Here is a 27,925-nt window from a genome sequence, read left to right as displayed (position 1 = left end):
TGTCCTTTCAGCTTTTGCCCAGCCACTTCACTGTTTCTGGCGCTACTTGGAAATACCCTCTGCTCTTCCCCAGTAGTATATTGGACAGCTTCTGACCTGAGGGTCTCATCTTCTGGCATCATCTCTTTTAGCCTTGTGATACGTTCCATGGGGTTTTCTTGGCAAGAATACTGGAGTGGGTTGCCATTTCCTTCTCCAGTGGACCAGATTTTGCCAGAACTCTCTGCCATGACCTGTCCGTCTTGGGTGGCCCTGCACGGCATAGCTTATGGCTCCACTGAGTTACCCAAGCCCCTTCGCCACAACAAGGCAGTGATCCATGAAGGGGAGATGTACTGTATTTCTATTTAAATTATAATACCTTCTAACTTTGCATCTATACATATAAATTAGCATATGCAAATGTTATGCAAATCTCTGTCCCCTTTTACTGCTGACACATTTCCTCTTTTTTGGTAATTTGTAAGTGGCTACCCTACCACTGGCTGTTGCACTTGTGTGGGATTCCCACGGGCAGCTGGCTGGCCACTGTGAGAACAGAATGCTGGATTACATAGGCCTTTGGTCTGATTCAACAGAGCTCTTCTCATGTTCTTAAATTTTAGTAAAGCTTCTTTGTCCCAATGTGTTATTTCTAATATTTTACTAGCGTTGTTTCCTTTGACTGATATATTGCTATGCTGTATCTTCTTTTCATTGCAAGCCACTTTGGTTATTATAATAGAACAGTGGAATATAAATAATACACAACTGTATTTCTGTGAGCTGCTTTGAGGCTCCTTCTGGATGGAAAAGCAGGTTAGAAAATCAGTCAATCAGATATGTCTGTTAAGAGTAAAATCTACAGTGACTTCTTATTCTTGTCTACTCAGAAGTAAGCCTAGTTTAATGGGACTTAAAGGTAAGTGACTAGAAACTAAGGGTTATATTCAATGTGATTCTAACTTAAGTCCCATTCATTTCAATGGGTCTACTTTAAGTAGGACTAACGTTGGAAACATAAGCCTTCCACAACCTGGCGCCCCCCAAACGTTTTGGACTACAACTCCCAGAATTCCTGACTCATTGCCGTACTGGTTGGGGCTGATAGGAGTTGATGTCCCAAACACCTGGAGGGCACCAGGCTGGGGAAGGCTGCTTAGATAACACGAGGATCTCCTCAGCGTCCAACGGCACGGATTTTTACAATCCCCTCCCGCCCATGGAACACGGGCGGGGCGGGGCGGGGCGGGGCGGGGCGCTAGCGGCCTTTCTTAGTACGACGAGCCTGCGCGCGCAGAGGGAGGACTACGGAAAAGCCCGTTCTTGTTGTAGCGAAGGGAGGAGAGGGCAGTGGAAAGAAGAGCGCCCGCCGCCGCCTCGCGCGAGCACGGAGGGGGGAGGTCGCTTCCTGGATGTAGAACAAAGCGGAAGCCATCGCCGTTCTGCTAGTGCCCCCCTCCCTCCTCTCTCCCCGGCTTTGCCAGCTCTCTCACTCAGAGGAGGGGCTCCTCTGGAGCTGCACCACCACCCCTTCCGGAGGGGGGCGCTCTCTTCGGCTGGTGCGGCGACCCCCCCCCCCGCTCGTTCGCTGGCCGGCCCATGAGGCCACAGGGGTTGCTGTGACGGCCGGCGGCTGCTCTGGGGCCTGGGCTCGGCTGTTGCCGGAGGCGGCTGTAGTTGCCTCAGACCGATGCTCGCTTGCCTGGGGCGGGAAGGAGCGGCAGCTGCCGGGCAAAGGCTGGAGCGGAGAGACCAGATGAGGAGGAGGAGGAGGAGGGTGTCGCCGCCTCCGGGCCCCTCCTAGTCCCGGTCTTGCCAGGCAGATGCATCCCAGGTGAGAGCACTCTGTGCGCAGTAGAATAATGTGTATGTAGGTATGTCAGGGTTGAATTTGTGCCGGTGCCCAGCCGAGGAAGTTGCTTCCAGTGCCTGAGCTGAGCCTGGGGATAGGTGGACTCGCAACCCGGAAGAGTGCCTCTGAGCATGTCCAGAGTGCTGTCGCTCAATGATTTTAGCCTGTGGAGTAAATGGTAATTTGGGGGTAGGGCCAAAGCTGGCCTGTGTCTAAAGATAAAGAGACTATTATTTGGCACGATAGTCACAGCCAGGATTTTGTAGGCTAAGTTTGGGGAAGATGAAACAGGTTCTCAGCTGCAGAGAATGTAACCTCAATATTGTCTAAGCCTGCATGGTGTATTCGGTTTTAAGCCAAGGTATGTGTAACTCCAATAGGCTTGCAGCAGAGTGGAAATGGGTTCAAACTTTATTGTAATGCCATACAAAATGGGGTAGCTGGTAACCATTTCCCGTTGTTGATAATGGGGTGTAAGCATCACCGAAGATGAGGAGGAGTATGATAAAGAAAATAATATTTTTTAAAAAAAGCTGGCAGTGCAGCAGTTCTGTTCTGCTTGTTCCCTGTTCTTCACTATGATTTCAACACCCTCAGTGGTCTGCATTGAGTGGGGTGTGTAGCTTGTTATCAGTACCAGCAATGCTAAAGATGCTGCAGCAAGGCACTGTTGAGGATGGGAGACACAAAGTGTTCAAACCCCACCCACCCCTTCATATCCTATTTGCAAACAAGGTCTGTTGCACAAATTTTCTCTTAAAACTGTAGCCAAGTGATTGGTATAGTTGCTAATTCAGTCTTAACACAGTGAGTTTAGCAATCTTGCCCTTGGTGATGATTCTCATAGCTATTTAGAGCAAAGAAAACCATCCCTTATGTGTTAAAGGGGGAGCAGGATTGCACCTCGTGGCTATGCCCCTCTGCTGCCCATGTAGGTGTGCTCCCCTCCCCACTGGCCCAGCTATATATTTACCACACATGAGAAAGTAGCATTACATGCAAACTAACGTAGGCACATACAACTGTATGCAAGAAGAGTTCCTGAACTAGTCAGCCCCCCGCCCCCCCATCAGTACACATGTAGGGCATCTCATGCACACTGAACACATAGATGGTGGAGGGGGGCATGGCCACTGACCACGTAGGCTGCAAAGGAAGGGCTAGTCTCTGCAATCCTGTGACTCCTCCGCCCACTACCACATTCTGACGCAATAGTTGCCTGCTTTAGTAAGTCCCAAACTGTGTGCTGTGCAAGACCTGCTAGTGTGCCATGAGAAATTAATTAAGGGCACAATGCTATGCATGTTTAGACATGGCTGGCTGGGGCATGCTGGGAATTGCAGGACTTTTTTCTGTCCAAAGATGCATAGGGTTGCACCTTAAACTTCCTTGTGAGCCCAAAGCATCCATCCAGGGCGGAGGCTTCCTGCTGCATCTCTGTATGGTTTTCTGTTTTGGTGTTGCTTCCTTTCAGTGTGCTTCTGCTGGAGCTGAGTAAGTCTGCTACATCTTTGAATTGGGTGTGACTGGAAATCTTGACTCCTTCCATTGCAGCTGCATTATCTACCCTTTTAGGGGGCTGCCTATTTTGCCTCTGTATGAATCACTGCATTTGGTTTGCTTCTTTCCAGTCAGGGGGTATGCTTCTAAGACTGGCTGCCATAGAACCCAGCCCCTGTATTTCTAAAGATTGGTCATTCATACTTTTGCTCTAAAAGTAAAGCTTTTTGGATGTATAGGTGAAGTCAGAAAAGGTGTACCATAGCTATCTGGAGTTTAGAACTGGCCTGCTTGCATGCTGAAATGAAATCGCAAGGAACCAGGACCTGAAAATATGTATCTTCACAGCATTAGAACAGCCATATACAAGTATAAGCAGGGTGGCCAATGTATAGCGTACATAGCAGAACCTTGTGACATGTTTCTTGTGACATGTTTAAAATGTTTCTAATATCTGAAAATGTTAACACTTTGGCTGTGAAATATCATGTGACAGTTGTCCCTGTCATGAATGTTGTGCAGTCATTCCCACAGGCCATGTGTCAAAAGTTTTTTTCCCCAAGAGTATGTATTTGTAATGCAGTAAACCACCAATTCTGCACATCTCTCTTTTATTTGACTTTCCTTTCCATCTCCTTCCTCTGAGACAGTTCAGGTGTGTGTGTCTGTGTGCGCTGTTTTTTTTAAAAAAACTTTTCACAGTAAATAGAGCAGAGGGGAAGGTAATGAAACCTGCCTCCTTCCTGTCCGTACTTCTCCAAACTCAACTGCTTTAAGTAGCTTCCCCGTTGCCTGGTTTACTTCTGGTACTGGGCTGAGGGAAGAGAGCACAGGGATGTAAGACAGAGGAAGGGACAGGTTTCTGCCCCAATTCTCACCCTCCTTCCCTGCACACGTCTTTATTAATATGCATGCATCTAGTTTGGTCCTCTGATGTCTCCCTACATCGGTACTATTTAGAATTGTAAGTTCCTTTGGACAGGGACCTGTCTTTTTCTAATGATGGTGAGCCTTTCTAAATTAGCTCTGTGGATACTGGCATATAATTTTGGAAATTTATATTTGAAATCCTTATTTGGCAGAGTATGCCACCAGAGCCAGTTAAAATAGCTTTCTTACCACCAGACTGTGAAACTTTGTCCTTTAATATAAAGTGTGCCTCTCATCTACTGTCAGATATTGAACTGTATATCTAGAGGCATCTATTTTAGTGGTTATATTTTTGCATGAAATTTGCATCTAAACACTCAGTATCTGAATAAAACTAAGGTAGGGTGCAATCCTATGCATATTTAGACAGAAAAAAGCAAGCATGCTGGCTGGGGAATGCTGAAAGTTGTAGGACTTTTTTCTGTCTAATCACGCATAGGATTGTGCCCTTAAGCACTTCCTTGATATTGTTAGTAAATGATTTATGTTCATATCAGCAGGTGTGGAAAGCTGTGGCTGGTAAATGTGATTGGTCTTCATGCTTTTGTTAGATAGAGGTCACCTATCACTAAGATTATGTAAGGCCAAGGAAGTTTTGGAGCGAACAGGGAAGTATTGTATCCGGGCAACAGCAGGAGGTATTTGAATATTGCCAGAATTGTCTGACAGCATTCAAAGAGAAGGTTAATAGTAAATGATTCTGTGAGTTAATAACTTGTTTACTTTTTTAAACTGTTAGGTCTGATGTGCAATCCAATGGAAAAGGAGTAATAGTAATCCAATCCATAGTAATCCAATGGAAAAGGAGAGAGAGAGAAAGTAAACATGCCCTTCTATCAATGCATGGTCACATTTGTTTACTAAACTGAATCAGTTTTGCAAAAAGGTACCTATGTAGAAGTTCTACATCTACTTACATTTAACCAGTTGGTTAAAAGATCCCTATGGAAATTCTAATCTTGCTGATTTTTTTTGAGAGCAGGATCCCAGTTCATAATCAGTTTGGATTTAAGGGGAAATTGCTATAAAATGGCCATGCACTTGCATCTCATACCTTTGAGAACATGCAAAAATCGGATCCAGGAAGATGCTAGTTTTGTGATAACAGTAAGCCTGTTTTTTCACATGTAGTTTGTGTTTATAAAAGCAAGTAACTTTTGGAAGATGTAACTGAAGGATTTGCTGGTGTTTTGTTTAATTTTGTACAACATATAGCAGCTGAAAGATCATATTATTTAATATTGAATTTATTAGTAGCTGTATGGATAGCTTTTGCTAAACTTTGGAAAGTGTAGACCATTCTATCAGAATTGGAATGGTTACAAAAATATTGGGAATTAATATGCCTTGTTAGGCTAACAGTTTATCAAAGATCACAAGCTAAGTTAATAACATTAACCGTGTGAGCCTGTGCATGTTTACTCAAATGTCTTTGTGTGTTGAATGGGGTTTACTCCTAGTAAGTGCATTTAGGATTGCAGCACTAAAGAAGTTTGAAAGTTTGAAGAAGTTTGAAAGCCACGTGTAACATATATAATGAATCAATATTCTGTTGTTGTTGTTCAGTTGTTCAGTCGTGTCCGACTCTTCGTGACCCCATGGACCATAGCTCGCCAGGCCTTCCTGTCCTGCGCTCTCTCCCGAAGCGTGCTCAAGTCCATATTCATTGCATCAGTGATGCTATCTAGCCATCTCATCCTCTGCCGTCCCCTTCTCCTTTTGCCTTCAGTCTTTCCCAGCATCAGGGTCTTTTCCAGAGAGTTTTCTCTTCACTATATTCTGTAAATGCTAACAATTTTAAATGGTTGAATATGCTTTAAATAATTTGGAATAATTGAGTTGCATTTTATATTTTATACTCGATCATTTTACCTAAGGAAGTTTTTGCCGTCCTATAATTTTGCATAAATTATATGACTAGTTCTTTTAATTTATTATGTCATAACTGCAAAAAAAAGAAAGAAAGGGTAAAACTGCAAATAAGAAAGCAGGTGTGTATTAACAGTAAAATCTGGAATCATTTTCTACTGAAGAACGGGAGCAAGTTGAGGCTTGAACTAATCTGTGTGGGGTATGGTTTGTAAGCCCCTTGAGAGTGTCACACCTAGATGCAGAAGTATCTAGCATACTGTTTGTACTAGTGGGGTGAGGCAAGTGGCCTCTGTGCATGTCTTATTTATCTGTACAAGGTCTGTGTGAGTTTTGAGTGAAAAACTCTTGTCCAGATAGAGCAGATAATTTGCAGTCTCTGAAACATTTTCTTTTGTCTAGGATGAATGAAATGAGCCTGAGCCCTGTAGGGATGGAGCAGCTGACAGCTTCCTCCGTGAGCAATGCCCTGACGGTTGCAGGAAGCCACTTAGGCCTGGCTTCCTCACCAACACACAATGCAATATCAGCACCAGGTAATGTAGCAAACTCAACTTTTTTGTGTTACCTGAATTTCTGTGTTTCTCAGACTGGGAGAGGGTGTGTCTGTGACCAAGCCCAGCTTTAGGAAAAGTTGGAAGGCCTCTGTGCAAGGGAAGCCTCTTCTCCCATGTTGGGCTGCCACTAAAACATGGCACCTGAGGGTTCCTGGCTGAAATTTAACACATTTTCAGGAACATGGACACATACAATCATAGAACAGTAGGGTTGGAAGGGGCCTATAAGACCATCAAGTCCAACCCCCTGCTCAATGCAGGAAACCAAATCAAAGCATCCCTGACAAATTCTTCTTGTTCAGCTTCATCTTGAATGCCTCCAGTGTGGAAGAACCCACCACCTCCCTAGGTAGTGAGTTCCATTGTCCTACTGCTCTAACAGTTAGGAAGTTTTTCCTGATGTTCAGCCAGAATCTGGCTTCCTTGAGCCCATTATTCCGTGTCCTGCGCTCTGGGATGATGGAGAAGAGATCCTGGCCTTCCTCTCTGTAACAACCTTTCAAGTACTTGAAGAACACTATTATATCTCTCCTCAGTCTTCTCTTCTCAAGGCTAAACATGCCCAGTTCTTTCAGTCTCTCTTCATAGGGCTTTGTTTCCAGTCCCCTGATCATCTTTGTTGCCTTCCTCTGAACCCTCTCCAGCTTGTCTGCATCCTTCTTAAAGTGTGGTGCCCAGAACTGGACACAGTACTCCAATGAGGCCTAACCAGTGCTGAGTAGAGGGGAACTAGTACTTCACGTGATCTGGAAGCTATACTTCTATGAATGCAGCCCAAAATAGCATTTGCCTTTTTTGCAGCCACATCACATTGTTGGCTCATATTCAGCTTGTGATCTACAGCAATTCCAAGATCCTTCTTGCTTGTACTGTTGTTGAGCCAAGTATCCCCCATTTTGTAACTATGCATCTGGTTTCTTTTTCCTAGGTGCAGAACTTGGCATTTATCCCTATTAAATGTCATTCTGTTGTTTGTGTCTTCCAGGGTATTAGCTATCCCATCCAATTTCGTGTCATCTGCAAATTTGATAAGCATTCCCTGCACCTCCTCATCCAAGTCATTAATAAAAATGTTGAAGAGCACTGGGCCCAGGATTGAGTCCTGTGGTACCCTGCTCGTTACCTCTCCTCAGTTTGAGAAGATCCCATCGATAAGCACTCTTGGAGTCCAATTCTGTAACCAACTACCTTTCTGATGATATCAAAAAGAGAATGGCAGCCTGCAATATAAATGTGTGGTGTAATGGTTAGAGTGTTCGACTAGGACTCTGGAGATCTGGGTTCTAGTCCCCACTTGGCCATGAAGCTCACTGGATGACTTTGGTCCAGTTACTGACTCTACCTCACAGGGCTGTTGTGAGGATAAGATGGAGAGGAGGACCACGTAAGCCACCTTGGGTTCCTTGCAAGAGGAAAAAAGGCAGACTATAAATGTAATATTTTTTTTAAAATGCTGGCTTTTGCTTTGACATGTGAACCAAGCCAGTTCACATGCAAGAGCCAGTGTGGTGTAGTGGCTAGAGAGTTGGACTGGGTGTTGGGAGATCTGTGTTCTAGTCCCCACTTGGCCATGGAAGCTCACTGGGTGACTCACAGACTCTTGGCCCAACCTACCTCACAGGGTTGTCAGTGTAAGGATAAGATGGAGAGGAGGAGGATTATGTATGCCCCCTTGGGTTCCTTAAGGAGGAAAAATGGTGGGATATAAATGTAATAACATTCCAAGAACACTATGATCGAAAGAAAATATATCTTGCAAGTAGCGTTTGTTCCATTTTGGTTTGAAACCATCATTTGCTAGTTTTTTGTTTTATAGCTCTTTATATATTTTTAATATTTCTGTTCTGTTTCTTGTTTTGTATTGTATTCTCTTCTTTTAGCATTCATGGTTTTTTATTGTCTTCTATTCTTTTAACTTTTGCAGTCCACCAGAAAAGCATTTGTTGTAGGATGGATTAAAAACCTAGGGTTGGATCCAGATTTAGGCACCTGCAAATATACTGGTGGAAGTGGACTTTCCCACCCCCTTTCCTACAGCAGCCCCCCCCACTTCCTTGAAAATGCGACACAGAGGGTTGAGGGTCCCGGCTGAATAGGGTGAGCTGGAGGGGGAGGGAGTATCCCAGAAAATCAGGTGGAGGCACCTTCTGTGAGTGAAGTCCTTCTGTCCACAGAAGGCAGATCCTGGATCCAGCCTGTAATAAATAAAGTAAAATTTGCTATCATCTCACTAAGTTTTGTTTTTTGTTTCTGCTAGGATTGCCAGTTGCAATTCCAAATTTGGGGCCCTCCTTACCTTCTGCTCTGTCTCTGATGCTTCCAATGGGCATTGGGGATAGAGGAGTGATGTGTGGTATACCAGAGAGAAATTATACCCTACCTCCACCACCTTACCCTCACCTGGAGAGCAGCTACTTCAGACACATTCTACCTGGTGAGTATTGCGGCACGGCAGTGTGTGATCTAAGTCTCTGTTCATCAACAAGTGTTTATGGGAGGACGACTTTGAGAAGAGGTTGGATGATGGGGCACTTAAAAATGCTATAGGAATCAGTAATTATATTGTCATTTTATTGTAAGCTGCCATGAAATCCCCTGTGGGCTAGTCAGCAGGATTTACATTTGAGGGAGAAAATAAAATTTGATAAGTTTAGCCTTTCCCAGTTTCCCAGTTTTGTTTTAATTTATTTAGCCCTTAGTCATTACAAAACTAGGCCTCTCCTGGAATTGTGGAACCATGTGTTGCATTCTTGTGGCTCAAGAGACCTTGAAACTGCATAGAATAATTATTTACAAGACTTGGTTGTTTTTGTTTTGTTCTTTGCTAAACAATCATTGTCATGATCATTGTCCTTTAAAGAGGAAACCTGCTAGAGTTTTAAAACAACTGACTTTGTATTTGTGCAGATTGCCATTACACTTAGCAACTTGAAACTTGACCAATTATTGCAAACTGATGGTCTTCTCATTCTCTCTCCCTTTTTCTCCCCTTCTTCAGGTCTCTTGTCATATTTAGCTGACAGACCTCCACCTCAGTACATCCACCCCAACAATATAAATGTTGATAGTAATCCAGCTTTATCTGTCTCCAACAACCCTTCAGGCCTAGATCCCTACCAGCCCAATGGAACTGTGGGTCTTGAACCAGGCATTGTCTCCATGGATTCCCGCTCAGTGAATGCACACAGCACTCAAAGCTTGCATCCCAGTGACAGCCATGAGGTAGCTCTGGATACAACAATCGCCATGGAAAGTGTCTCGAGGGTTACCAGTCCAATCTCTACTGACCGAATGGCTGAGGAACTTACAATGGGTGATGTGGCTGGAGATCATTCACAGATTACAAACGGCAACCGTAATCATGAGCCTCTAGCCGTGGATAGCAGTTTAGCCACAGACACTGTGGGGCATAATGGTGTCATCCCTATTCATGGTAGCAGTTTGGAGCTTCCTGTTGTTATGGAGCCTGACCATATTGCAGGCCGTGTCAGTGGGATATCTGACAGAACGCTTGGAGACTCTATTCATACAGTAGCCATGAGCAGCAATTCTGTGAGTGTTGCACTTTCTACCTCACACAATCTCACGTCCCTGGAATCTGTTTCCTTACATGAAGTGGGTCTCAGTTTGGAGCCTGTGACCGTGTCCTCCATAAGCCAGGAAGTAGCCATGGGACAAAATCATGTGGATGTCTCCTCGGACAGTCTTGCCTTTGTGCCGTCATCACTGCAGATGGAAGACTCCAATTCAAACAAGGAGAATATGGCTACCCTGTTTACCATATGTGAGTGTGTGCCCGTGTACGTTTGCCTCAGTCCCTGGGTAGTCCTTTCATTGCAGCTACTTTGAAGGGAACAGAGAAAGTTTATTGTATTGAACTTGTTTTCTTTTGCTGCTAGAGGCCAGTTGAGCCGTAAAAGAAAATCTTACAGAAGCGGGGCGGGGGGAGTGGAGCTAAACTTTACACTGTATATAATAAGCATTTAAAGACTTGTTTTTGCGTGTACGTACGCTTTTTGTCAGCCCAGTGACGCTTTTCCCTTCCACGCTGCAAAATGGGAATTTCTCAGTTCAGGGTGGATACAGACATACCTAGAAACAGGAATGGATGTGGGGTGTTCAGCTGTGGTTGTTCCCTCCCCAACATCTACATGTTCAGGGTCTAAAGTGAAAGCAGTTCAACTCTTCCTCTTTGCCACCCCCTGCTCCTGCTACACAATTTAGGTGAATCCTCTGCGTATTCCTGTTTTTCACACACTTTGCATGCTTACTCATTTGGTGTTTATTATTATCATTGTCATTTAAAACACACATACAAACACACCAGTCTTCTTTTTTGCATTTGAAAATTTGTCCTGAGAATGGAGGTGGTGGTGGGGAGGCTTCCTGTTTACCTGACCCTTCCATCTCTTAATAAGCTGTACAGTTTTTTCAGCTAGAAACGGAAATAAAAGGTTTCCTCCTAACTTGATCAAGTTTGTGTGTCCAACAAGCAGCAACTGTGCTTTGACAGCAGATTGCTCACAGTAGACTGTTCACTAAAACTAAATCTAAGCCCTTGAAGTTGTTCCTCCACCCGCATTGATAAGGAACATACATGCAGGAAAAACTCGCGTCCTTTATCTGCTACCCAAAATGAAGTGCCTGTGTCTCCATCACATTTTTATCTCAGTCTTGCAAATGAGCTCCCAGAAAGCTGGTAGCTCATAAAAATACTATATTCGACTACTTGCCCATGCATATCAGTATTAGTCTTGTGCATCCTTAAAAAAAACCCCAAAGTCCCAAACCCACCTTCTCCTCATCAGACATCTCAAGGCAATTTTTACTTGCTACAGACAGCTAGGCAAGTAACTATTTGCAGACATGCAGTATTTGAAGTAACAACTGGAAGCAATATGCATTGACTTTTTTTGTACTTGGCTGACATGCTACGGTAACACAAAAGAACATTTCTGTGATGCTCTGTCCCTTTCCCTCATCCGCAGGGTGCACACTCTGTGACAAAGCCTACCCATCAGATTGCCCGGATCATGGGCCTGTGACCTTTGTTTCAGACACCCCAATAGAGAGTCGAGCTAGGCTTTCTCTCCCAAAACAGCTTGTTATCCGCCAGTCTATCATGGGAGCTGAAGTTGGTAAGGATCTTGTTAACTGTAAACTTTCATCATGAAGTGGGATGGGGCAGGGAGATCCCAAGCAAACACAATCTGATACAGAAATTGTAGGAACTTAGACAATTAAAAAGGCACTATTTAGAGAGAAAATGGGTCTGGGCAGAACATTATTGAAGAGTATTCAATGCAAGGGTCTTTGTAGTCAGAATTGTGGGAGGTACTTTTGTATTAGTGCTAATTATTAAGTGATTAATGGGAAGAGCAATAGTGTTGCCTAACTCATCTTTGTGTTCTTATGTAGAACAGTTAACATAGCAATGACAACTATAATATTAAATATCCCCATAAAATTAAAGAGTCTCACAGCTCTGTAAGGAACGTAATTTACCTGTTTTGGAGGCACTGATGATAATTGGAAGGGTAAGAGTCTAGCAGCAACCTTATTTGGCTCCCGCTCTAACTCTGCAAGATTCTTAATAGGTGTCATTCTCTGTAGCATATTTTTGATGTCTGCAAAGCAACATTAGTTTACACTAATAGAGAATTGTCACCTTTTCTCTTCAGGTGGGCAGTATTGTCAGTTATCAACCTGTCTTGGATCTTCTTCCTTGGGTATGGCCACTAGCTATACTTTGGCAATAAACTCAGAGTCCAGCAGTTTAGTGGAATTAGGCTTAGGTATTCATAGAAAAGTCTTAGCTGTATTCAGTTTTATCAAGTGTTTTTAAATAGTTAATCTAAGCTCCATGATATGATACCTATGTTACTTGTGTTGTTGAAAATATATCTTCAGCTTAGCTAAACTAGTGAGTTTTGTTTGGCCTCATCTCCTCTGTTTTGCAAGGTTTTTTTGAAACTCAAATATAACTTGTGATAAGAGTAATGGACTTGATGGTCTTATAGGCCCCTTCCAACCCTACTATTCTATGATTCTAATGCTTAATTCCAAAGTTCTTTACAACATTACTTCAACATTGTTCATAAAGGGCTTGAAAGCCTTTAAAACCAGTGGTTTTCAAACTTTCTTGAGGGGTATCCCTTCTGCAGTGATTCACTCTGTAGTACTCCCGTATATCTGCCGTGGAAGATTTGGGGCATCTCTGGCAGGCCACTGTGTGGTCTGTTAGTCTGTATGTGGCACTGGCCAGAACTGGTGAGGTTCACTGTTGCCCTGCTTGAACTGAGAGTGACCTAGAAAACATCTAACACACTCTGAAGTTGTACATTGGAGGAGAGCCTTGGTAGTGGTGTGGAAGGTGCCCTTCAGGAAAGGATCTCTGTTGTTACTGATCTTGCTGAGGAACCTTCGGAACACTGTTTTTGAGAACTATTGCCTTAAGCCATCACTCTCTGAGGTGGGAATGCAACTATCAGCCTGGCCAGAGATACTCTGTAGAATATCTGGGGGAGAACCACATAGTTATGGATACAAGAACCCTAGTTGTTCTAATTGTGCAAAGAATTGGCAACCAGAGAATCATGCTATATTCTTGGCTGCTTTTGCAGTTTCTGAAATGAGATTTTTCTATTTTTGCAGGAAGTGCCATGAAATCTTTATTGAGCACAGGAGGCCAGGACCTCAATTTCACAACTCACCTGAAAGTAAATGACTTGATATTAGAAAAAATCTAGATCTATGCAGTGATTACAGTTGAGCTTATCCCCAAGAGTGCTATGTGATGGTAGTTTCTGTGATTATTCCATTCTGTAGATGCTTTCATGGCCTGATACTTAGCAGTAGTCCTCAGAGCACTTCACTACATATGTTACTTCTTGTTGTTGGACTTCACTAGGTGTAGTCAGTGGAATGTTATTTTTTTAAAAACTGCTGGTAGGTGTGTGGGCTCGAGAAACCATTCCTGTACGTACTTGTTTTGGACCGCTCATTGGGCAACAGAGTCACTCCATGGAAGTAGCTGATTGGACAGACAAAGCAGCCAATCACATTTGGAAGGTCAGTTTGTGTTGTCATGTTCTCTTTCTCACAATTGATCTTATGCAAAAATGACAGCTTAGGAATATAGGAAGCTGACTTATACTGAGTTAAGACTATTGGCTCATCTAGCCCAGTATTGTTGACATTGATTGGTAGTGGCTCTCCAGGGTTTCAGGCAGGAGTTTTTCTAGCCCAGCCTGGAGATGCTAAGGATTGAACCTTGGACCTTCAACATGCAAAGCAGGTGCTCTCCTACTGAGCTAATGTTTGGATTTGGCCTTTTCTCCTTTTGCACAAACAGAATGGCAACTTTACATTAGGTATGGTGAGAAAAGTATCCAGGTCTCCTGAATTTCATGGTAATCATAAATTGATGTATTATCCTGCTCTTGTGCAGAAAAAGGTGCTTTTCCTTATCCACAATGCTTAGGAATGCTCTTTATAAGGTTTGTTTGCACTGCCCCTCCAAAAGCAGTTCGCACCTTTCCATTGTTCAGATGGTGGCGTCTTGGAAATTAGAGTAGGTGGTGGAATGTGCCTTGCTAGAAATGAATTGATTCCTCTAACAAAAAGGATGGTTCATAACAGCATGTTTCATGTTTTAGCCTGATTGGTTCAGACACTTAAGAATCTTGCTGTGTGCTGCTGTGCTGATATAAGTTGCCACAGGGAAGTGACTGCTGTAATTGGGAATGTATCAGATATCACATCTGATACATGTGATCATGTATCACATCAGATCAGATATTCATACAGTTTCTGAAGCACTCTGTGGAGAGATTGTCAAACATCTGAACTGGCCCTTTTGTTTTACCTTTTTCCTGTCAGATGTATCATAACAATGTCTTGGAGTTCTACATCATCACAACTGATGAAAATGAATGTAACTGGATGATGTTTGTGCAGAAAGCCAGGTAAGAAAGGATTATAACGACAAAATGGCTAGCTGTATTAGCAGGGGAATGCATATTGTATTAGATCCATCATTCTGTATCTTGACATTTTTTAAATTTAACCTGAAATGTCATTATCCCTTAGAGGCAGATGCAAGAAACTATTCAGTTCCTTAAACTACTGAAGTCAATAAAGTGATGTTTCTGATTCTGAGTCCTAAACCATCTGAATCCAGGGTACTTGGAGGAAAAAATCTCCTATGTGGCCCCATTATACCTTTAAAATCTTAGCGAGAGATCTTGGTTTATGTGCTTCTCGGGGCTTTTCTCAGCAGCAACTCCTACTCTATGGGACTGACTCTGAACAAAAGCTAACCTGACTATCTCTGTTCACTGAGGAGAGCATTTGAGATGGTATTTAAAACTAGACTTTAATTTATGGGCCCCAGCCTGTTTTTTGTTTTTTTATGGGGGCGATAAGAACATAAGAGGAGCCCTGCTGGATCAGACCAAGGGTCCATCTAGTCCAGCGTTCTGTTCACACAGTGGCCAACCAGCTGTCGACCGGGAACCCACAAGCAGGGCATGAGCGCAACAGCACCCTCCCACCCATGTTCCCCAGCAACTGGTGTACATAGGCTCACCACCTCTGGTACTGGAGTTAGCGCATAGCCATCAAGACTAGTAGCCATTGATAGCCTTTTCCTCCAGGAATTTGTCCAACCCCCTTTTAAAGCCATCCAAATTGGTGGCCATCACTATATCCTGTGGTAGCGAATTCCATAGTTTAACTATGCGCTGTGTGAAGAAGTCCTTCCTTTTATCTGTCCTGAATCTCCCACCAGTCAGCTTCATAGGATGACCCCGGGTTCTAATATTTCGAGAGAGGGAGAAAAATGTCTCCCTATCCACATCATGCATAATTTTGTAGACCCCTTGTTTTTATTATATTTTGGGAGATGCTACATGAGCAGTTGGATAATAGATTGCCCCCACTGCTCTCATGTTTTTGTCAAGCAAAATTAGTTCATTTAAACACTGATGAAGTCTCAGTCTCCTTAAATCACCTACAATCATGTATGTTTGTGATTCAAGAAGCAGAAGAATGAAGGGGACACCATGGTTTTTCTGTCTCTTGAACACTTGATGGTTCTGGTGAAGGGGATATTGTCAGTCTTCAAACTGAAATTATGAATTCCCTCTTCTAGCAAGGAGCCATCCACGTTGGGTTATACCCTGCAACTGCCCAGGGCAAGGCAGGAGACATGTGACCAGGCTTTCACCTAGCCCCTCTGTCTGGCTCCTCTTCTCCCATTTATTCCCTGCCTTCACCCAGGACAGAGTTTGCAAACAACCTCATCATTTCCACTGCTCCTTTTTCACTAGCCCTGCGAATATATCTTTTTTTCTTCAACCTCCATCACCTATTCCATCTACCTACCTTTAAAAAAAATCCTTTTCTCTTCCGCCATTTCTGAATTTCTCTCTCTGCTTCTGGGCGACTGACTATGCAAGCACAGGGGTCTACCAATCGAGAAAGGCAAAATGTCAGATGTACCGGAATTGTCAGAGCTATGGGCCACAGAAATAATGAGCCGCATGTCCAGACTTCCAGCAGAGCAGCTGAGGCACTCTCTAACCACCCCCATAGAAACAGCCGCAAAGTGAGCGCCCTGAGGCCCTCACAGGCCAATATTTTAACACTTCCAGAGACACAGTGGACAGCTGAAAACTCCCTGAAAAACAGGAGAGAGAATTTTGTTGTTGTTGTTGTTGTTGTTCAGTCGTGTCCGACTCTTCGTGACCCCATGGGCCATAACACGCCAGGCCTTCCTGTCCTGCGCTCTCTCCCGGAGCATGCTCAAATTCATATTCATTGCATCGGTGATGCTATCTAGCCATCTCATCCTCTGCCATCCCCTTTTCCTTTTGCCTTCAGTCTTTCCCAGCATCAGGGTCTTTTCCAGAGAGTTTTCTCTTCGCATTAGATGGCCAAAATATTGGAGCTTCAGCTTCAGTATCTGTCCTTCCAATGAGCACTCAGGGTTGATTTCCTTTAGGATGGACTGATTTGACCTCCTTGCAGTCCAGGGGACTCGTAAGAGTCTTCTCCAGCACCACAGTTTGAAAGCATCAATTCTTCGGCGCTCAGCCTTCCTTATAGTCCAGCTCTCACAGTCATACATTACTACTGGGAAAACCATAGCTTTGATTAGACGGACCTTTGTCGGCAAGGTGATGTCTCTGCTTCTTACTATGCTGTCTAGGTTTGCCATAGCTTTCCTCCCAAGGAGCAAGCGTCTTTTAATTTCATGGCTACAGTCACCGTCTGCGGTGATCTTGTAGCCCAAGAAAGTAAAATCTGTCATTGTTTCCATTTCTTCCCCTTCTATATGCCAGGAAGTGATGGGGCCAGATGCCATGATCTTGGTTTTTTTAATGTTGAGTTTCAAACCAGCTTTTGCATTCTCCTCTTTCACCCTCAACAAGAGGCTCTTGAGATCCTCTTCGCTTTCTGCCATTAGGGTGGTATCGTCTGCATATCTGAGGTTGTTGATAATTCTCCCAGCAATCTTAATTCCGACCTGTGATTCATCCAACCCGGCATTTCTCATGATGTACTCTGCATATAAGTTAAATAAGCAGGGTGACAATATGCAGCCTTGTCGTACTCCTTTCCCAATTTTGAACCACTCGGTTGTTCCATGTCCGGTTCTTACTGTTGCTTCTTGACCCTCGTACAGGTTTCTCAAGAGACAGGTAAGGTGGTCTGGTACTCCCATCAGTTTAAGAATTTGCCACAGTTTGTTGTGATCCACACAATCAAAGGCTTTAGCGTAGTCAATGAAGCAGAAATAGACGTTTTTCTGGAATTCTCTTGCTTTCTCCATGATGCAGCGAATGTTGGCGATTTGATCTCTAGTTCCTCTGCCTCCTCGAAACCCAGCTTGTACTTCCGGTAGTTCTCGGTTCGCATATTGCTGAAGCCTAGCTTGTAGGATTTTGAGCATCACCTTGCTGGCATGTGAAATGAGCGCAATTGTGCGGTAGTTTGAGCACTCTTTGGCATTGCCCTTCTTTGGAATTGGAATGTAAACTGACCTTTTCCAGTCTTGCGGCCATTGTTGAGTGTTCCAAATTTGTTGGCATATTGAGTGCAGCACTTTAACAGCATCATCTTTTAGGATTTTAAATAGCTCAGCTGGAATAATGTCATCTCCGCTAGCTTTGTTGTTACTAATGCTTCCTAAGGCCCACTTGACTTCACTCTCTAGGATGTCCGGCTCAAGTTCAGTGACCGCACTATCATGGCTATCAGGGACATTCAGATCTTTCCTGTATAGTTCTTCTGTGTATTCTTTCCACCTCTTCTTAATCTCATCTGCTTCTGTGAGGTCCCTGCCTTCTTTGTCCTTTATCATGCCTGTCTTTGCACAAAACGTTCCCTTGAGATCTCCGATTTTCTTGAAGAGATCTCTAGTCTTTCCCATTCTATTGTTTTCCTCGATTTCTTTGCATTGTTCATTTAAGAAGGCCTTCTTGTCTCTCCTTGCTATTCTCTGGAACTCTGCATTCAGTTGGATATATCTTCCCCTTTCTCCCTTGCTTTTCGCTTCCCTTCTTAGCTACTTGTAAAGCCTCCTCAGACAGCCACTTTGCTTTCTTGCATTTCTTTTTCTTTGGGATGGATTTCGTTGCTGCCTCCTAAACAATGTTACGGACCTCCGTCCATAGTTCCTCAGGCACTCTGTCTATCAGGTCTAATCCCTGAAATCTATTCCTCACCTCCACTGTATATTCATGAGCGATATGATTTAGGTCATACCTGAATGGTTTAGTGGTTTTCCCTACGTTCTTCAATTTAAGCCAAAATTTTGCAACAAGAAGCTCATGATCTGAGCCACAGTCAGCTCCAGGTCTTGTTTTGACTGACTGTATAGAGCTTCTCCATCTTTGGCTGCAAAGGACATAATCAATCTGATTTCGATATTGACCATCTGGTGATGTCCATGTGTAGAGTCGTCTCTTGTGCTGTTGGAAAAGAGTGTTTGCTATGATCAGCGTGTTCTCTTGGCAAAACTCTATTAGCTTTTGTCCTGCTTCATTTTGTACACCAAGGCCATGCCTGCCTGTTATCCCGGTGATTTCTTGACTTCCTACTTTAGCATTCCAATCCCCTATGATGAAGAGGACATCTTTTTTGGGTGTTAGTTCTAGAAGGTGTTGTAGGTCTTCATAGAACCGATCAACCTCAGCTTCTTCAGCATCAGTGGTTGGGGCATAGACTTGAATTACTGTGATGTTGAATGGTTTGCCTTGGATTCGTACTGAGATCATTCTATCGTTTTTAAGATTGTACCCCAGTACTGCTTTTCCAACCCTTTTGTTGACTATGAGTGCTACTCCATTTCTTCTAAGCGATTCTTGCCCACAATAGTAGATATGATGGTCACCTGAATTAAATTCGCCCATGCCTGCCCATTTTAGTTCGCTGATTCCCAAGATGTCGATGTTCAATCTTGCCATCTCATGTTTGACCACCTCCAGCTTACCTTGATTCATTGATCTGACATTCCAGGTTCCTAAACAATATTGTTCTTTACAGCATCGGATTTTCTTTTCACCACCAGACACATCCACAGCTGAGTGTCCTTTTGGCTTTGGCCTAGCTGCTTCACTCTTTCTGGCGCTACTTGGAAATACCCTCTGCTCTTCCCCAATAGTATATTGGACACCTTCCGACCTGAGGGGCTCATCTTCCAGCATCATATCTTTTAGCCTTGTGATACGTTCCATGGGGTTTTCTTGGCAAGAATACTGGAGTGGGTTGCCATTTCCTTCTCCAGTGGACCACATTTTGTCAGAACTCTCTGCCATGACCTGTCCGTCTTGGGTGGCCCTGCACGGCATAGCTTATGGCTTCACTGAGTTACGCAAGCCCCTTCGCCACAACAAGGCAGTGATCCATGAAAGGGAGAGAGAATTTACTTAACCATTAATTAAGGATGAATAAAATCTCTCGCTGTGGGCAAGAGAGAAGACATCAGCCCAGATACTTTTTTTCATCCTTTTGCAGCGTAGCCTAAAGCCAGGCAGCCGACCAAACTGGAACCTGGAAGTCCACAATGGAGGCAGGAGGAGGACAGGCTTTCGGGAAGATGCGGGAGATGCCTCTCAGTTTGACCTGCATCTTCTAAAGAACCTGTCTCCTTGTGGATAGAAATCAATCAGTGGCTGAACCACTGAATGGAGACAAGTGGGGAGGAGACAAAGGCATTACAAAACTACATTTCAAAAGGGTCAACAGGTCCGTCTCTTCATATGAAGGAAACTGTTTTTTTCTGATAATAGAAAAGTAGCATCTGTTACTGTTGTTTTTTAATGAACTGGTAAGATGCAATATAAATATGATTACATAATGTTTTAATGGATTTCCCCCGTCTGGAATAGGAACCGGGAAGAGCAGAATCTGGTTGCTTACCCTCATGATGGAAAGATTTACTTCTGCACCTCGCGTGATATCCCTCCAGACCATGAGCTTCTTTTTTACTATAGTCGAGACTATGCCCGACAGATTGGTAAGTAGTTAGACAAACCTACTGTGAATACAGCCTCTAGACCAGGGGTAGGCAACCTTTTGGGCCCATAGGGATATTCAGCAATTTGATAAACTGTCCTGGGCACCACCACAAAATGGCTGCCAAGGGAGGCATAGCTAGTCAGAAAGGACAAGTAATGTGCCCAAAAGACTGAGTACAAGGCAGAGGTGGAGGATGAGCCCCAACACACTAAACAACTCCTTTGAACCCACCATTTTCAGCATCAATAGAAATCTTATTTCACAGAAGGCAAACTCTTTTTCTCCCTCGCCTGCTCCTCTGCCAGCCAACCCATCCCCTCTGTCTCTTTTTCTTTCTCAGTCTGGATTGCCACACATAGATGCACATGTGCATGCGCGCACACACTTGCACACATGCAAACAGCCCATGTGTCCATCATGCAAGTGGGAGGGGTAGGTCACCATGTTGTCTGCCCCTGCTTTAGGCATACTTGGTTTCTGTTTAATTTTCCCTCTTAACAAATCTCTAATTGCATGTTCATTTTCTTCATGTTCTGAATTTGGAATTTTAATTCTATTTCACAAAAAGTTGCTAAGCATTATCTTGCATCCTGGGAAGCTCAGGTTGCCCAATGTCAAATCGAAGTCAGTCAATAACAGAAACTAGATGATCCCCAATTTGCACATTATTCCTTCTGCAGTAACCATTTGACCATTCTGTATCATGAACCTACTTCATGGACATAAATCTGTAGCTTTTTCTATGCCTTTTAAAATTCAGGATTATTTGGATATCTTTTGCTCCAAAAGATACTTTGGTTTCTACTTTTCTGCTGTACCATAAAAACCCTTAATCCACTTTGTAAGGCTTGCCTTACAAAGAACTATATTATTTGTTCCTTTGGTCTTTTAGAAGTTCTTTAGAATTAGAGATGTACTTGTGTATTCCTGCATTTTAAAGCCATGCACATTGCAACGTTTTATACCAAGTAAACTGAAGGAAAGTTGGTGAAGTGGGGCCATGTTACTAGCAAGTCAGCAAATATTTGAAGGCTGCAGTGTGACCAACTAGAAGGTTTGATTTTGTGTTAAAGGTGTTCCTGAGCATCCTGACGTGCACACTTGTCACTGTGGAAAAGAATGTGCTTCCTACGCAGAGTTCAAGGCCCATCTGAGTAGTCACATCCACTTCTCCAGTCAGGGGCACAGCAGCATCCATGGACCAGGCCACAGTAAGGAAAGGAAGTGGAAATGTTCCATGTGTCCTCAAGCATTTATCTCGCCTTCTAAGCTCCATGTCCACTTCATGGGGCACATGGGCATGAAGCCACACAAGTGTGATTTCTGTAGCAAAGCCTTTAGTGACCCCAGCAATCTCCGTACACACCTCAAAATTCATACAGGTAAGTGTAGACAAGAGTGGAGTTTCAAGTTGTTTTTCCAAAGGAGCATTTGAGACCTTGTAAAAGTTGATCACAGTAAAGACTGACCTTATTGATTCTTTCTTAGAGGACTGAACTGTGTTGCCTAGACTATTTATGAACTGTACTCTGTGACACATTGAAGTTGTACAGGCCAATTGCATAATGATTTTAATTTGAATTATCAGTATTCCGTTTCAACTTCATGGTTAAGTGCTTGTTACTTACAGCTTATCTTGTTTCTGGGTACCTTGGTTGATTATTAGCAAGAATGAGAGGAATAGGTTTTACCAGTGTCAGAATGTCTAAGATGTTTAGGATCAGCTAGTACGTTACCTCCCTCTGGTCAAGCTCCCAGTACTAGAAGTGAATATTTGTTGCCAGTTTCTAAGTATTGGGTGTCTTGCATGTTTTGCCCTAGAGTCTTGTTTAAGTCAACTGTGCAGACTAGAAAGAACATAAAACTGTTTTTCTTATTGTCATCCTGGACATTTCTTTGTAGAGCCTTAGTATGTAAGCAGCACTGTTCCCAGTTGTAGCCAAGCTCATTTGCTTCCTAAACAAGCTGAATAAATGCTTCCCTAAAGAGGGAACATGGGGAAATAATGTCAGATTTTCTGACAATAAGATGGGAAGGGCTGTCATAGATCACAGTGGATAAAAACTGAAATTTTCTTACTGAGAATTTCTATTCTCACTTTCCTGGAGTGCATTCCATAATGTTGAGATGGTGTTTCCCTTTGGAGCATGTGAACAGGACCACTTTAATTGCTTCCCTAGTGGGAGGGGCCACCCTGGTGTCCCAGACTAGACTGGAAGAGCAAACACCCCTCAATCCCAAAATGAAACAAAAAAACAAACTGCTAGCGTGCATATATACTGAACTTCAACCTGTTACCAATATGTCTAACTACTGAAAAGAAACAGAGGTTGGAGAAAGGGAGGAACACAATCCTAGGGGTTCCTACCTACTTCCTCCACATGCGTAGTGCTGGAAGAAGCTGCAGTCCTCGCCCAAGTTTTAAGTTGGTCCCAGAAGATGGGTGGGTGGAATGTCCTCTGGGAGACTCTGATAAAAGAAATTCATGGTAAGAAAATGTGTTGGGGTTTTTTCAGAGGCTCCCGGAGGGTATTCCTTAACCTTGGGATTTAGCAGGGCAGGCTTCCTAAGGGCCGGTGCCCTATGGCCCAGGCCAGCACCTTCCCTCCAAAGGCTCCCCCAGCAGGCCACACCTTCTGTGTCCTCCCCTGAAAGTTCTCCTTCCCCATGAGTTGGACTAGGGTTCCCTGCTCCCCTGCAAAGGTTTATTGGGCATTTCTTTGTCCTGATGCCCTGCCTGAGGCTGGGGGTGAACTATGCAGTCACTTCCTTGTTTTGCCAACCATTGATGCCTGCTTAGCACAGCTGAGAGCAGAAGAGGTGCTCGCTAAGCATTGGGAGTGAGAATTAGGGAATGAGACCCCTTAGAGCAGAGATGGGCAACTTGTGACCCTCCAGATGTTTTGGCCTTCAACTCCCACCAGCCCTAGGTAGCATAGCCAATGCTGAGGGATGATGGGAGTTGTAGGCCAACAGCTGGAGAGCCACAAGTTGCCCATTCCTGCCTTAGAGGACCAAGAGATGAAGGATGAAAACCTTGATCAGGGCTCACCACCTCTCCTGCACTTGTGCTTGAACCTGCTCCTTAACCCATGCCTGCCCTTCCTTTTCCCCTTTCATTTCCTGGAGGAAAAGTAGGAACCAGATCCATCTCATGGTTTGCTGGCTTCCCTGGTGGGGAGAGCTGCTTGGGCTATGAGGCCATAACACATGCCATGAATTGGGCAAGAGCCCCTTTCCAGAACTTGTCTGGCAAAGGGAGAGGACTGCCCAGACTTGGAGTCACCCATTCCTGGCATGGTGCTAAAGTAGTGCTCTGCTGACTACTGCCTTTTTCCTTCTCCAAGGAGTCCTGCAAGCTCTCCTTGGCCTCTGAGCATTTTCCCGCCATGGCATGTCAGATGGGTGAGTCCTCTGAGTGCTGTCATCTGTGGAGACGAGGGAGTCAGGATGAAGGCAGTGTTGGTAGCCCTTTTCTGTTCCAGCTGCTCAAGTGCCTCCTCTGGTCCCTGGCTGGCATGCTGGATCTGGAAGGAAAGGGAGCTGCTGCTGCACTGGCTAGTTGGTAAAGGGCAAGCTATGGCAAAGAGATTGCTGACCCCCAAGCACCACAGATCACCAAATTCCTTTGCTGGGAGGGCATGGGGAGAGGTGGATAGGTTAGCAGAAGCCTGCAATGAAAACCTTCTAAAGGCTGTTGGATTAGGAGCACCAACTTAGACCATCTGTTTTGCTCACTTGGCAGAGCCAGTCTGGGAGAGCAGGGCAGCCCCTCCCTCTGGAGAGGCAATTAAATCGACCCCTGCCTGTGTGCTCCAGTGGAAGGTGCTATCCTGATGTTAAGGAATGTTCTCAGGGAGCCTCTGGGGCACTGTAGTGTTGTGTGCCATACCTCATCGTTAGCAGTAAAATGTGGAGAGCTTAGGGATCCTTCTTACCTACCATTAGGTACTTGCAACATTCAATATATTGGGATTTTGACATGAAAACAAGGAATGATTACATAGGGCAGCTGGCAGTACAATAATGGCAAACATAGTGATTGCTTGAGTTTTAATCTATGTCTACAGTTGGAAGGAAGAGGGCAAAGTGGTCTTATGCAATTTGTTTATATCTAATTCTAGGTCAAAAGAATTATCGTTGTGCTCTCTGTGAGAAGTCATTTACTCAGAAGGCCCACCTGGAGTCGCATATGGTTATCCACACAGGGGAGAAAAACTTGAAGTGTGATTACTGTGACAAACTATTCATGCGACGGCAAGATCTCAAGCAACATGTACTCACCCATACACAGTGAGCAATTTGCAGGGAAAAGGTCATTCAGGAGACAGTCCAGATTGTCTAAAGAAAGTTAGGGGAGGGAGATGCATATCTGTCTCATATAAAAGGCCTGTGAGGTGGTAGAATGCTGGTTTGTTACAAGCCAAAGCAAAAGCTACACAAAGAACCCTAAGTTTTCCACAAGCAGAATAAAGAATGCTACTTAATGTATTAGAGCAGGGGTGGGTAACTTATGGCCCTCCAGATTTATTTGATTTATATCCCACCTTTCTACCAAAAACTGGCACTTGAGGCAGCTTACAAAATAATTTAAAATAGATTAAAACAATAAAATACAAGAACATACAAGAAAAACATAATTACAGAATGAAAACAGCATCCAAACCACCAGCCCCACTTCCAGGCCAAAGGCTTTTGAATAAAGCCATCTTTACTTGCTGGCAAAAGGACAGCGGTGAGGGAGCAAACCTAGCCTCCCTTGGGAGGGAGTTCCACAGCCTGGACACGGCTACCAAAGGCTCTCTTCGGTCCCCACCAAATGTTCCTCTGATGGTGGCAGTTTTGAAAGAAGGGCCTCTCCAGAAGATATTACAGACCAGGCAGGCCCACATGGGAGAAAGCAGTCTTTCAGCTGGCCTGGTCCCAAGCCGTAAAGGATTTTATAAGCGATAACCAGCACTTTGAATTCTGGCCAGACACAGACCAGTAGCCAGTGAAACTGCTGTAACAAGGAAGTTGTGTGCTCCCGTAACGGTGCCTGTTCAAGTCTAGCCACAGAATTCTGGAACAGCCGATGTTTCTGAACAGTTTTTAAAGGCAGGACCATGTAGAGTGTGTTACAGTAGTCCAAACAGGATGTAATTACGGCATGCATGACTGTGGCCAGATCAGACAACTTTAGGAATGGGTGCAGTTGGCACTAGCCTCAGGTGTGCAAACATATTCCTGGCCACTGCCACACCTGGGCATCCAGGTTCAGGGCCACATCCAAGAGTACACCCAAATTGTGAGCCTGACTCTTCAGGGAGAGTTTAACCCCATCCAGCACAGGTTGAATCCCTATTCTATGGCCTGACTTGGAGCACCTCTCTCTTGTTTGGATTAAGCTTCAATTTGTTTGCCCTCATCCAGTCCATTACTGACATCAGGCACCAATTAAAACCAGAACAGCTTCCTTGGATTTAGATGGAGATAGATGTTGTTGGACTCCAACTCCCATCAGCCCTAGTCAGCACAGCCCATGTTGAGGCATGATGGGAGCTGCAGTCCAACAATATCTAGGCCACAAATTGCCCCTGGGATACAGGGTGCATATAAATTCTCTTTTCAGTTGGTACTAGTCACAGTAATCAAATGTATTGCCCCTAAAGAAAGGGGACTTGGAATGGTTGATATTATATAATAATAATAATAATAATAATAATATTTTATTAGATCAACCCTATATAATGGCAGTAAGATCCCTAATTCCATAGAACTCTCCTCATTCTCTTAAGAGCTTCAGTGCAAAATGAAGGTATAGTAGACAAGCAAGGATAGGCCTGTTGGGATACAGACCCTTAAAGGCTGGGTTCATGTTGTTATGCAAAACTGAACACACAAGCTGGGATTCTTTGGGAGTCAAGTAGATATACTGGATTCTACACGAAGCCTAAATGTCTTAGTATGATTGCCGCAACAAAGAGAAACATCAGTCGATTTAACATTTAATGTTGAATAAATATAGCTGAACAAAAATCACATCCTATAGATATTTCCAGAGACCTCTGTTGTCACTTTGAAAGCAAGGCCGTAGAATTCAGAGGGTCTTTTGTATAATGGGGTTTTGTGCAAACTTCCCATCCCCCCATTTTAGCTGTCTGCTGGTTTTTAATGGCATTTTATTGCAAGTCAACAAAAACAAGGTGCTAAAAGAAATACTTCTACTCTCAAGCCATTTCTGAGAATACAGTATTGGCTGTTTTCCTCCAGGTTGAGTTGTTAGTGGGTGCTGCTCTCTTTCTCCTGTAATGTCACAGGAGCATACACTTCTCTTTGTGAATCATGCTTTGTGAATGGGGCCAAGCCCTATGCATGCAAAAAATTGGAAAGTTTCTGAATGTCAAACAGACATGTGAAACCAGGGTTGAAACATCCAAATTGTAAGTGTTATGGTAAACAAACTTCCAAGTTTTCAAAATACTGTCAGAAATGCAGTCTGCCTATCATCACCATGACTAAAATGCTGTTCCCTCCCTTTCTGTTTAGAGAACGTCAGATCAAGTGTCCCCAGTGCGAAAAGTTGTTCTTGAGAACAAACCACCTAAAGAAACACTTAAACTCTCATGAAGGAAAACGTGACTATGTATGTGAAAAATGCTCCAAGGCTTATTTGACAAAGTATCACCTCACTCGCCACCTGAAAATTTGTAAAGGACCCACCTTCAGTCTCTCAGCTCAGGAGGAGGAGGAGGAGGAAGACGATGATTCTTCAGAGGAGGAAGAATTGATAAACTCTGCAAGGAGTGAAGACTGTAGGCTTCATACCAGCATGTATGTGACAAGTGACACACTCTCTTGCCACAAATAAGAAATGGAGGAGTTCCTGAAGTGTATAGTGACTCAGCTTCTTAAAATCATGTTTATCAAATTAATATTTGTACTGTGAGCCTCTGTTCAATGACCAGAGCTCATATGAAAATGGCATATGTATGTGTTCGGAAAGGTTTCCAGAAAGCTTAAACCAATGTAACAACTACCCACTTTCATCTGTTAGAATTGTACTATTTGTGACTTGGTTGATGTGTCATGCATGACTTTTTGAATGAAATAGGTGAATACAATTCTGAATTTTGATCAGACCACTATTTGGAACAATATCAAATATCCTATCTTATAGTTAATTTGATTTGTATACTCTAAGGTACCATTATCACAGCAGTACAATGCTCTAACTTGTATAAAATAACCTTGAGCTCCATAGGAACTTGTTTAAATCAGCATTCATTGTATACCAATGAATTAAGTGCTCACATGTTGACAAGTGAATTATTTCTAGATGACTAGAATGCAACGGTACAGTGTGGGATCCATACAGAAAGGCATGCTTGTGTTTGGAATGCAGACTTGGTATTAGCATGAGCCAGAGTTTTACTGAACAGTGGTTATAGCACATGGTATTATCTATACTGTAACTGGTAATCACTTCCTTTGAGAAGGGGAATTCTGCTGCTAATGTATTTATGGAAGGAAAATATCATTCAAAATCTGTTTCCTTACGAAAAAAATTAAAATACTGCTTTTTAATGTGTGCATTAATTCAACTCTCTTCCTCAAGACCTTTTTTTGCTGAACAGGAATCTGTTTTCTTTGTAGAACTTCTGTCCAGAGTGGTAAATATTAAGCTATAGCCTACAACTTCTTTAGTTTAGTGAGAACAAGGATTTAA

General features: G+C 43.6%; 1 protein-coding gene across 2 annotated transcripts; it reads left to right on the top strand.

The window, feature by feature from the left end:
* Window positions 1-1,258: 1,258 nt before the first annotated feature.
* Window positions 1,259-27,799, top strand: PRDM4 (PR/SET domain 4). 2 transcript variants are annotated; one of them, XM_084809682.1, is made up of 12 exons: window positions 1,259-1,816; window positions 6,536-6,669; window positions 8,948-9,124; window positions 9,689-10,474; window positions 11,679-11,828; window positions 12,372-12,419; window positions 13,643-13,761; window positions 14,572-14,657; window positions 20,088-20,215; window positions 21,291-21,599; window positions 24,342-24,510; window positions 26,746-27,798. In XM_084809682.1, exons 1-12 carry the CDS (start codon window positions 1,806-1,808, stop codon window positions 27,065-27,067), a joined length of 2,439 nt encoding a protein of 812 aa, XP_084665808.1. In that variant the 5' UTR covers window positions 1,259-1,805; the 3' UTR covers window positions 27,068-27,798. The 2 variants fall into 2 exon arrangements, with proteins under 2 accessions (XP_084665808.1, XP_084665809.1); XM_084809683.1 differs by lacking the exon at window positions 12,372-12,419 and having other exon boundaries at window positions 26,746-27,799.
* Window positions 27,800-27,925: the final 126 nt, after the last annotated feature.

The sequence above is a fragment of the Heloderma suspectum genome, chromosome 7 (assembly GCF_057233095.1).
Source record: "Heloderma suspectum isolate Gila_16-S chromosome 7, 16-S_ref, whole genome shotgun sequence".
Lineage (NCBI taxonomy): Eukaryota > Metazoa > Chordata > Lepidosauria > Squamata > Helodermatidae > Heloderma > Heloderma suspectum.
Note: the sequence above shows the minus strand (reverse complement) of the source record. Positions and strands in the feature narration are given on the sequence as shown.

Excerpts from the sequence above, each read along its gene's own strand:
- PRDM4 (XM_084809682.1), top strand. Across the intron at positions 10,475-11,678 it reads GGCTACCCTGTTTACCATAT|GGTGCACACTCTGTGACAAA; the intron begins GTGAGTGTGTGC and ends CCTCATCCGCAG. Across the intron at positions 21,600-24,341 it reads ACACCTCAAAATTCATACAG|GTCAAAAGAATTATCGTTGT; the intron begins GTAAGTGTAGAC and ends ATCTAATTCTAG.